General features: G+C 47.9%; 1 protein-coding gene across 1 annotated transcript in view; it reads left to right on the top strand.

Moving 5' to 3' along the window:
- Window positions 1-12043, top strand: part of lrig1 (leucine-rich repeats and immunoglobulin-like domains 1) — a 64452-nt gene that overhangs the window by 18911 nt on the left and 33498 nt on the right. Inside the window, exon 3 of the mRNA XM_084063214.1 lies at window positions 1220-1294. Within this exon, the coding sequence (XP_083919340.1) occupies window positions 1220-1294 (75 nt within the window). The remainder of the gene's footprint in view (window positions 1-1219; window positions 1295-12043) is intronic.

The raw sequence follows: 12043 nt of genomic DNA, 5'->3' as shown, positions 1-12043 counted from the left end.
GTGCACCGTGCAGCCTCAGGATACGAGGAAGCTGCAGGGTGGGGGGACTAGTAGTTTGTACAACACACACTGCAACTGTTCGCGTTTGTGGTGCCCGCAAGCGAAAGCGTTTTTTTGGAGGTGTGCTCTAGTCTGCAGAGTTCCCTCAACATGCGAGTCCAATTTAGGTTTGAAGGCAATTACAGGCAAACGGTATGGACCCTGTCTGACGGCCATTGTCACATGACTCATGAGATCATTTGTGCCTAATGTTTAGGCTCGGCGTTGTTTTAGAGGCCCCTCAAGTTGCTTCACGATGCCAAAGGAATCCAATGGAAGGGGAAAATGTGATTGTACAGACCTACGGTTCAAGAGTTATAGGCGAAAATACTGGCCTATAACATGTTATAGTCCACCATTGCAGATAAGATTTTTTTTTCGGGGGGTGGCAGGTTCTTCCTTGGCCTACTGCGAGTGTGCGTGCGAAGTTTCACGCCGATTGGTCAAAGCGGTGCGTGAGATTTGGCTGCTCAGTGCTCACAGAACTTCCGGCCCGGCGAAGACATTCACAGATGTTACCAATGATACTAATGAAGGCTCTGTTCCATTCTGGTCAAACAGAGTCAGGGTGCTGATATTGTGCATGTTGGCCCACTGGAAACACCAGTGGGTCTACAGTTGGGGTCCAGGGACCATCATGGGCTTCCAAATGGCCCCTTACAGGTGTGTAACTCTGAGAGTGTACAAATGGAACCAAATGGACCCGTATTTGTACACTCTCAGGGTTATGGGGGTCGTGGAAACCACTGTGCTAGACTAAATGGAACAGAGCCTTCATTAGTATCATTGGTAACACCTGTGAATGTCTTCATAATATGGCTGCTGTGAATAGAGCCTTTTGAATGCACCCAATGTGATAAGGTCCACTGTGGTTTCTCAACTGAGTGTCCATTGTTATGAGAGAGAGAGAGAGGGAGAGAGAGAGAGAGAGAGGCAACTGCAACGTCCCGGATTCAAACCTGCGTCTCCCACACAAAACACATTTAGCTGGGGACCCCCACTTTGAGAACCACCGGAATAGATCTTCGTTTTTTCTCCTCGCTCTTCCTCTCTCTCTGTCTCCTGATTCTGATAACATTTCATGCATTCAAATAAGTTTTTCTGGAATTGCAGCATTGAATTGGAACACTTGAGGATTCGTTCTCTCACTAACTGTTTTGATGTTTGTCCCTCTATACAGACGGCTGGACCACAACGAGCTGACCTCCGTGCCGGATTTAGGACAGGCCGCCTCCAAGATCGTATCCCTCTACCTGTGAGTACATCGGCCCACTTAACTCCCCCACATTCTGTCACCATATCCATCTGGGGCTGGGGTTGGGTTGTGAACCGTGGCATCTCGGACGGGCTCTTGAAATAGTCCCTCGACTTTAGGTCACATCTACTTTTACATCTGTCCAGCACGATTGCAATTAGTCGATGATAGCCATCACGAGTGCTATTAGGAACTTAGGGACTTGATGTTCCTGTTCGACCGGCTAAACTCGGATCAACATTGTTTGTCCGCTCTGACTTTATTGGAGAGCCGTTGGGAGAGATCGGTACACACTCTCGACCAGCTTGACTAGTCTTGTTAGCCAGCCGCGCGGCGCTAGCTAGCTGAAGTGTCAGGTCCCATACAGCTCTTTTGCTAGTTGCTTCCAGTTGTGAAATTCTGCCTGCAGGGCCTGCGTGCGCTGGCATTTCACTGGAGATTTACTGCCCTATTTGGGAACGGCTGGTGTGTGTGAATGTGTGTGTGTGTATATATATGTGTGCGCGCCGCACGCATGTGAGTTTGTGTGCTGGTGTGTGTGCGTGCATGCATCACTGCTTATCATCTTGTGTGTATCACAACTATAAGCGCAGTGGCCTATTGACATTCTCTCTTTCATGCACACACACACACACACACACACACACACACACACACACACACACACACACACACACACACACACACTATGACCACGGCCTGCCCGTCTAATCTGTCTGTGAGGTCTCATTGTTGTGGGGGTCTGAGACGTTGTTTTGCCTTGTCATGTGTAGCGACGGAACATTCTAGCTTCTCACTCAACCAGAAAACGCGTTGCGTTAAAGCCCCCCCCCCCCCTCCCCCCGCCTCCCCCCGCCATAGCTGGGCTAGTGTGAACACTCCCGAAACAGTCTGTGTGTATTTTCTTTCACGCCTTGCTAGCACAACCGACCGACTCCCCCCGATATTAAAGCATGCAGCTGCCGGCTTCCTGTGAAGTGCCTCATCGCCCGGCGTATCACTTTCAGCGATGGGCTTAGTAATGGTCATGCCCCGGCCTCTCCCTGTGTGTCATCTGCCCGATACGCAGGATTTATCATCGGGCCGCCCGCGGGGCCAAGATTCAGTCGGAATGCTGCCCTCTCAGCACTTATTGTCTGTTGGGAAATCGAGGTTTCGATTGAGCAACGCGTCGCGGGCTCCCTCTGTCTGAAGCTGAACTCGCGTCCGCCTGTCAAAACGCGGATCGATCGAGTGAGAGTTCAGAAAATGTTGTTGCTTTTTTGGTTTTGTTTTGTTCCGTCTGGGGGGGGGGGGGGGGGACTCGTTCACGTGAAACCCACCCAGAGCGAGGTTCACCTTTCGCTCGCAGGGATCATCTGCACTTGCTCTCTGTTCTCCTCTCTCCTGTCCTGCTAAACGGGATCGGGGGGGTCTTTTTTTGGCCTGTTGCTATGGGAAGACCCGTAGACCTGATGGGAAGAGAGCGAGAGAGAGGAGGTGGGGATAGAGGGGGAGGGTCCTATCTTTACAAAGCTACACAGCTGAAATGCCCCTCGGAACAACCCTTGCAGCTGCGGCTGTCGGTCATGCGGCTTTACTGTAAACCGGGGGGGCGAGGGAGGGAGGGAGGGAGGGAGGGAGGGGGGATCAGATCAGGGGGTGAGCGAGGCTGGGTGGGTCACAGTGACATGAGTGACATCACCTCGGTTACTGTAGGAAGAGGGGGGGGGAGGGGGGGCCTGCGGCATGAAGAAGAGGTGAGGGAGGGGGGGGGGGGGGAGTTGGACTCCAGCTCAGGTTCATGCGAACGCCCCCTCCTCGCTAACCTCCACTATCCCCAAGCCCTCCCTTTCCTTGTGTGTGCGCGTGTTTGCGTGTGTGTGTGTGTGTGTGTGTGTGTGCGCACGCGCGCCTTGGCAGAGGCAGTGCAGTGCGTGCGGAATTCCTGCGCCGTTGGTCGGAGAGCCCGCTGGAATGTCGTCTGACTGCAGGTCTGTGTGAGACAGTGGTTCCACACAGACAAACAGACACACACGGACCGACAGACAGACACACAGAGAGAGTCTTTCTTCGGGGGCCTCCGACCAGATCCAGTCCTGACTTGTGTGTAGTCCTTCCTTCCAGAATGTGCCGGGGCATTGGAGCGCTGAATGCTACCGAGTGTCTTTGACAGAGGATGCCACCTCGGGAGCCTTGTGCCTTCCGCCGCCGTCGCCGCCACGTGTCACTCACTAGGCTTGGCTGTCGACTAGCGTCGTCGCTAACCGACAACCGCTAACAAGATGGTGGATGTGAGATGCACTGTAGAGTAGCGCTGTCTAACGTAGGGTAGACTGCCCTAGCGCAGTGGTTCTCAAACTTTTTTCATGTCAAGGACCCCCAAATTGACACTTATTACCCGGCGGACCCCCATTTGAAAAGATAAGCCAGGGACCCCCATAAAAGAAGGTTTTTACGGCTCTCTAGCAGTGATTCTCAACCATTTTAATTTCAAGGACACCCAGTTTAACATGCATTAGGCTACGGACCCCCATTTAATGGCAATTATACCTCTGGGACCCCAATTCATATTGTAGAATCAATGTTAATTTAACTCTGAGAGTGTACAAATGGAACCAAATGGACCCGTTAGGGTCCATTTGGTTCCATTTGTACACTCTCAGAGTTACAGACACATAAGGGTCCATTTGGTTCCTGTCCATCATTTAGCTGGGGACCCCCTGGAACCCCCTCAAGTACCCCTGGGGGTCCCCGGACCCCACTTTGAGAACCAATGCTGTAGAGTAGCGCTGTCTAACAAAGGGTAGACTGCCCTAGCGTGTCTGATATCTGGCACAGAGGGGCGGGTTTGAACTCTCCGGAGAGAGAGAATGCGTGGGATCCCATTGGTTCGCCGATCTGTCCGCCACCCCCGCCCCGCTCGGCATAACATTTGGAGCGACGCCCACGGCACTCTGGTTGGTTGAGGATGACTCCCACTTCCTGTGCCCGGAACATCGACTCGTTGGTCCAGGCTTTTCTTTTTCAGCAAAACTAAAAAATACAAGCCTGGAGATCGAGGCTAAACGTAGGGTTGAGCATCGAGAACCGGTACCATTCTAGAACCGGTACCATACTAGAACCGGTACCACCACATCCGATACCGTATAGTAGAATAGTACCGAATACTAGCTAGTGTTTTGTACTGCTGTGTAAGTAACGGGTAAGATGATTTCGGCTAATCTGGAATCAGCACAAGGCAGCACTGGCAGAAGGTTCTCAGAATTAAACAAAAGTGTACTACTAAAAAATGCTATTAATGTCATTGACAGTTAAAAAAAAAAAAGATCTGTTCTGGCACCATTTAGGCACCGGCAAAATGCCGGTTTAGCACCGGTATCGGTTGGATAAAACCATACACTGTATAAAAGAGATGGACAAAGCCACACCTCTGCTTTCTACAGACCGAAAATGAAGCCGATCGTTCATCGATTTCAAATCCGCCATCTTTCACTATCGCGTCATATCGCGTCATATCCTGCAGAATGCCACCAGATCATTAATCAGATATCAGCCAAAATGTCTCCTAATAACTACACTCTCAGAAGGAAATGAACACGATTATTATTATTATTTTAGTTTCTCCACTATTACGCCCTTTTTCTGCCCCGTCCCCCCTCCTCCGTCCCCTCCTCCGTCCCCGCCCGGTTTGAAACGGTGACCTAAACTCTTTCTCTCTTCTTTCACCTCCTCCTTCCGCTCCCCCGCCAGGCTCTTTCTCACCTCCCTCTCGCTCCCTGTCGTCCGTCCGCGCTTTCCTTTTGATCTCCCCTTGTGGAGTTCATCAAGGCAGTGATAAGCCAATGAGCAGTCGGCCCGCAGTGAGCACTTCATCCTATTAATCCGTGTGGACAGTGTCGCGGGCGCTGCGCGTCAAGCTGGGGTCCTTTTGGCAGCCACTCGGCGCTCTTTGATCGGATTGGCCAACAAACCAATCGGGGGGCTTGTCCTCCCCCCCCCCCCCCTCTTGAGAGCGTACAAATGGAACCAAATGGACCCTCACGGGTCCATTTGGTTCCATTTGTACACTCTCAGAGTTATGGGGGTAGAGGTATGTTGTACCCTTTTCTGTTTTTTGAGTGGAGATGTTACTAGCTGATGTTTTGGTACAGTCTTGTTATGGTTCAGCTTGTATAGTATTAACTATGGTCTGATCGCTGGGGGCGTTGGCGGAACTACCGTACCACCGACCGACCTGTGTGTCTTAACGTGCTTCTCGTAATTCATGTAATTAGAATATAAGCACCGCCACTTTCATACAAGCGTCTCCGACTCCGCTTGCCTCGGCAATTACTGATTTAGATCCATAATTACACGACAGGGTAGGCCTGTCACAATTGTTACATAATGGTCTAATCGCAATTATTTGAGATAATCGCAGTTATTTATATAAAAGGCAGAAGTGAAAAATGCAGGGCAAAGGTTTTTCCTTGACCTCTAGGGAGTGCGCATACAGAGTTTTACACAAATCGGTGCAGTTATAGGTAAAAACACAAATGGGCATGTTATAGCGCCACCATGAGGCTGATTTGAAAATGTTCTAGTGGCATTTCTTCCTCGGCCTAATGGGAATGTGCGTGCAAAATGTCATGGAAATTGCATGCTGTGTTCATGATTTGAGGCATTTTGTTCAAAACAGAGCACTCCTACAAACTTTGGAAGCCATTTTTAGTCAATCAAGATGGAATATGAAAAATCTGAAAGGCTTGTTTTGTTTAATGACTATAGAGATACTGTGTACCGATTTGCATGATTTTTGGGCAAAATCTGTAGGAGTACTGTCAAAAAATATGTTTTGCACAAAGCGGCCTCCTGTTGGCGCTATAACAGGCCTATGTGAAAAATTTGGGGCAGAGGTTCTTCTCTGGCATCCAGGGAGTGTGTATGCACAGTTTGGCTGCGATCAAGCCAACGGTGCCGGAGATTAGCTGTACACAAAATGACAGAATGACACACGGACTGACGGACACACACACACACACACACACACACACACACACACACACACACACACGGACGGACGGACGGACGGACGGATGGACGGACAGACAGACAGACAGGGGGTAAAACATACTCTCTCACCAAGCCTTTCGGCCTGGCGGAGACAATTATTAAATGTGTTAGTAATGTAAGTATTTGTATATTCAAGTTATTTGTAATATCTGCCCTGTGCAATTTGTGATTATGAAGCAAATTAAAAACCGAACAGAAATTTCAATTGTATTATCTTCCAATGTTCAATGCCGAAAACACAATTAAATTGCTAATCGCAATTTTTGTGAGACAACTTAAATGTGTAATCGTGACAGCCCAACGACAGGGTCCTTGAAATAAAATAAAAAGTTTGAGAACCAATGGTTTGTGGCAAGATAATTGGAAAGTACCATACCTGCCTAAATGAGACAAGCGCCCGCCGACCCACCTTACACTTTTCCGCCCCCCCCCCCCCCCCCCCGCCCACCAAGATTGAATGAATTGAACAACAAGTTTGGAGAAGAAAAAAAAAAACATGGCGTCAAAAACTGTCCGCGAGGGCAGCGGCGCACACATGTCCCCCCGTCGAGCGGTCCGGTCCCTTCCTGTCGAAACATCAAAGACGAAAAGTGCAGGCGGGCGGGCGGGCGGGCGATGGAAATCACGTGTCCTGCGGGACGGGGATGATCTGATTTGGAAATAATTCCTCTTTTGTCCGGGACGGCCCCGGCTTCAAACGTGGGCGGACAAAATCTGCGCCCAAAGATCACACTGGAAAGTGTGGAGAAACGGGGCTGGCTTTGCGTAAACTAGCCCCTCCGTGTACATCAAAAGGCGAGGTGTCAGAATGAGCTTCCCTCATGGCCGTCGCCCTAAGACGGTCAGTAGGGGGGGGGGGGAGTGGGATAATGAGATTTGGAATTAACCCATTAAGACCTGAGGCCGATTCTACAAATACCTTCTGAATCAGTGCTTCTCAAACGTATTCGTACCAAGGACCCCCAAATTGATATACTGTGTATATATATATATATATATGGCCACGGACCCCCGTCTGAAAATGTTTTGTGCCAGGTACCCCAGAAGAGAAGATTTGTGTTAAAAAAGTCAAAAACAATAATAAAAAATTCGAGCAAGATTTTTCAAAAATGGTCCAAAATAGCAGATGTACAAGCTGACACGATGTGAGCTTGTAGATCTGCTATTTTGATTACCACCTTTCTAAACCAATGTTTTCTGAAAAAACGTATGTTGCTATATATATATGTACACACACACACACACACACACACACAGAGTATATAGCTAAAATCTAAAATGACACCGCTGCTTTCCCGGCTTTAATGGGTTAAGTGGGATCGGGCCCAAATAAAGACCTTCACACACATCAAAGAGCGGGTAGAGCGAATGGAAGCTCGCCTTTTGCACAAATGTCACCGGCCGTGTGATAATCACATTTTTTTCCTTTCTTTTATAAACGGCTCTATTGTGTATGTGTGGTGACTTCAAACGTGCTGTGAACAGTCTCTTTCTCTCTCTAGCTCTCTCTCTCTCTCTTTCTATCTCTCTCTCTCTCTCTTGCGCGCGCACAGCTGGGCTCTTATAAGTGTGGGATGGAAAAGAGGGATGTGGCGAGAATGAGAGATAGAGAAAGAAAGAAAGACAGAACTTGGCTGGTCACAGAGAAAGAGAGAGAGAGAAAAGGGGCGAGAGGCCAACATCTCCCACCAGTTTGAGACTGATCTGTTTTTCCCAGCGAAGGTCACCAGCTGTTGACCCCACCTCACCCGCACCAGAGCCTGTGTGTGTGTGTGTGTGTGTGTGTGTGTGTGTGTGTGTGTGTGTGTGTGTGTGTGTGTGAGAGAGAGAGAGTCTGCGACTCATCTTTAACTATTTCCGCCACTGTTTATTCAGGTGGGCTGCTGTGATGTGACCCCTCCTCCTTCCAGACTAAGTAAATGGTTGACTGTGTGTGTGTGTGTGTGTGTGTGTGTGTGCGCGCGTGTGCGTGTGCGTGTGCGTGTGTGTGTTACGGCTGGAAAGGAGAGGGGGATTGACCTTGTTTTGATGAAGATTGACTGGCGGAACACCTGCCCATACACACACACACACACACACACACACACACACACACACACACACACACACACACACACACACACACACACACACACACACACACACACACACACACACACACACACACACACACACACACACACACAGAAAAAGATAGAGCATTCTGGGAAATTTGACAATCAGTGAGCCGAACTAAGATTTAAAGTTCTTTGTTGAGTAGTTTGTGGCTCAACATTAAACTGTTGGCTCCACATCAGTTCAGCGTATGTTGACTTAAAGCATAGAGACGTGGACTCGTGTCCAAGTCTCTCTCGCGTCTTTTAGCTACGGCAGGGAACTTGGAGTGGGACAGTGGTTCTCAACTCTTTCTGGATAAGGGCATTTTCAGAGGTTGTTTATTTAAAAATCAATCAACCTTGGATCAAATGGAACCAGTGGTGGAAAGTAACTAAGTACATTTACTCAAGTACTGTACTGAAGTACAATTTTGAGGTACTTTTACTTTACTGGAGTATTTCCAATTGTCTATACTTTTACTTCTACTCCACTACATCTCAGAGGCAAATGTTGTACTTTTTACTCCACTACAATTATTTGAAAACTTTAGTTACTAGTTACTTTGCAGATATAAATCATTACATTTTAAAACATACATTAACCACTTCAGCCCTGTTAACATTAAAGGAGTAGTTCCCCCCCCAAAAAATACTTATTTTCTATCAATTACACACCCCAAGAAGCCTTGAATTCATGGAAGTTTTTGTCGCATTCCCGAGTAGAGCCAATCATTTGATGACCGGTGTCTCCTATTGATCGACGACCCGGTCATTAAATTATTGGTTCAGGAATGCAACAAAAAAAACGAAAAGCAATAATCAGCAGTAATTGATAGAAAATAAGACATTTTTGGGGTGAACTACTCCTTTAATTCTCCTAAATGGGTAAAATATTTAGTGCTTTGCTAATTTTTTGGGGGGGGCCAAAGACTTGTGATACCCTCGCGGGCCACCAGTGGGGCCCCCCGGCCCACAGGTTGAGAACCAGTAAGGAGTATAGGCTATCGTGCGTGTGCACGTGGGCAGGCGTGTGCACGTGAGGTCAGTAACTTTAGCCGGAGTGTCAGGACAGCGCTGCCAGTGCCCTGGCATGTGTCATATGTGTCATCCAACCGGGGGCTTTCATGTGCGCTCAGATAACACTGCCTCTGTGCACACACACACACACACACACACACACAGAGGACAGAACCATATGACCAGCGTGTGTGTGTGTGTGTGTGTGTGTGTGTGGTGTGCGCATGTGTGCTACTGTCTCAGTCCTGTCTGTGTGTTTGAGGTAGGACTGGGCAAATGCTCAGAAAGTACATCAATGATAATCATATCTCCACAGGCCTATTTTGAGGCGTGTGTGTGTGTGTGTGTGTGTGTGTGCGTGTGCGGGTTGCGTGTGTGTGTGTGGGTTGGGGGTCCGGCTTACATATTTCTCTCTCCTCGTGTGTGTGTGTGTGTGTGTTGGTTGGGGGTCCGGGTTACATATTTCTCCCTCCTCGTGTGTGTGTGTGTGTGTGTGTGTGTGTGTGTGTGTGTGTGTGTGTGTGTTTGTGTCCCCCTGGCTGTCCCACTGTGTGTCTCTTGCTCCTCCAAGGTAAACAGAGCGAAGTGACTGAGATTCTCTCTCTCTCTCTCTCTCTCTCTTTTCTTGTCTCCTATGTGGAATGGGTCCCGACCGTCCATATACCCCAAAATAGCCCAGCACAGATGTTGAGGGGGGGGTGGTTGGACTGTGACCCTCCATTCCACACGCCTTAGAGCAGGGCCAAAATAAAATAAAAACGGGGTTGGGGGTGGGGGGGGGGGGGGGGGGGGGGCGTGAGGCTTTTTTTTTTGTGTCCTAAATAAATGATCCTCATTCTTTTCTCAGGCCTGCTGTTTGCCCCCAAAGCTAACGAGCCCTGTCAAATGATGCCTTGAAATAACCTTGCCATGTTGCTTCTCGTGTCTAAAAGGGAACGGTTGTGTGTTTTCTAGTACTGCATGCTCACTTTTGGGCATTTATATGAACGCGTCCCCATCGGGAGGACATATTCTGAGATGATGGGGGCGGCTATTCTGGGCTCTCATCCTGTCTTAAATGACAGCAGGGGCTATATTTTAGCATTTTCACCAGAAAGGCTAGTGGCTGAAAACCCACCTCTTCAGGAAACACTACCCTTCCTCTTTGCCTGGCCTACTTGTTGTTAACTAGTTGTACGAATGCTTGTTTTATTGTTGAATTGTTTATTGGATCTTGTTTAGTCAATACAATTATTTGTTTTTAGCTCCTGCTCATTTGACTACTTTGTCTCATCTGTTTAAGGAAATAGGTAGCTGATATATTGCACTTTTACCTTAGCGCTAGGTATGCTCTTGGTTGCTTGTTATTGCAGAAAATGCACTTATAACCTCTGGTGATTAGTAGCTTTCGTTCCCTACCTTAGTTGATTGCACTTATTGTAAGTCGCTTTGGATAAAAGCGTCTGCTAAATGACTGTAATGTAATGTAATGTAAAGTAATGTTGTTGACCCTGGCATACTACCCTGTTTAAGTTGCAGTTAAGTCTATACGTGGCATATATAATGCCCCAAGTACACAGTCAAAAATATCAATATTAAAGCTGCAATACAGAACTTATTTTAACCCTTTAAGACCTGGGACGCATCTGTGTCATTTTTAGATTTGAACTAAAAAAAGCATTATTTTAAACTTTGACTATTCAACATACAGTAGCAACATACAGTATTCTCTGCAAAAGGAAAAACAACGGCGAAACGGGGTGTCTCGCGCGGGCAAAATTCCGTGCGAGACACCCCGGTGCGTCACCGAGTACAAATCAGGCATAACAGCATGTCCCAGTCCTTGAGAAGCCACCTCTCCCATCCATCACAGTGTTAAGTGCTCTAAAATCCCTAGATGGCTTGGGTGGCTCTTGGTGATCAATTAAGTGATGCCCGATGTCTGGATGATTTGGGTGACAGTAAGCTCTGTGGAAAAAATTGCTACAGGTGTCCATGGGATTGTTTGGTGAAGGACCAGCCTCCTAAAGTAGTTGTTTGCTGTGGCGGACCACTTTGTTCTGTGTACTCTCGTCTTTGCCTCCTGAGAGGGGCTTAGGGAAGCTAGGGGGGGTGGTGGGGGGTGGAGGTTGGGGAGTATGGGAGTGGGTGCTTAACCCATTAAGACCTGGAACTGTGTCATTTTTAGATTTGAGCTAAAAAGCTTTATTTTACACTTTGGGCTATTCAAAAATAGCAGATATACAAGCTCATAGCGCGGCACCGAGTGCCGCGCTATGAGCTTGTAGATCTGCTATTTTTGAAAAATTGTGAAAATGTGTGCAAATCTTTGAATATATATTGTTTTAAATTGAACATTTTTAACTCAAATATTTGCTTCTGGGGGTCCCTGGAACAACATATTTTGATGGGGGTCTGTGGCCAAATACATGTAATTTTGGGGGTCCTTGATATGAAAAAGTTTGAACACCACTGATATAGAAACATACGTTTTTCAGAAAACTGTTGAGATTTAGGAGACATGTAGAATCGGCTTCAGGTCTCAATGGGTTAAAGTGAGTGTGGGAACATTTTTTGGGGAGAGGTCAACTTTTTCTGAGTGCCAAGAGTTTGCCGAAACGCT

The sequence above is a fragment of the Gymnoscopelus microlampas genome (assembly GCF_963454915.1).
Source record: "Gymnoscopelus microlampas genome assembly, chromosome: 7".
Lineage (NCBI taxonomy): Eukaryota > Metazoa > Chordata > Actinopteri > Myctophiformes > Myctophidae > Gymnoscopelus > Gymnoscopelus microlampas.
This window is presented reverse-complemented; position numbering and strand designations above follow the sequence as displayed.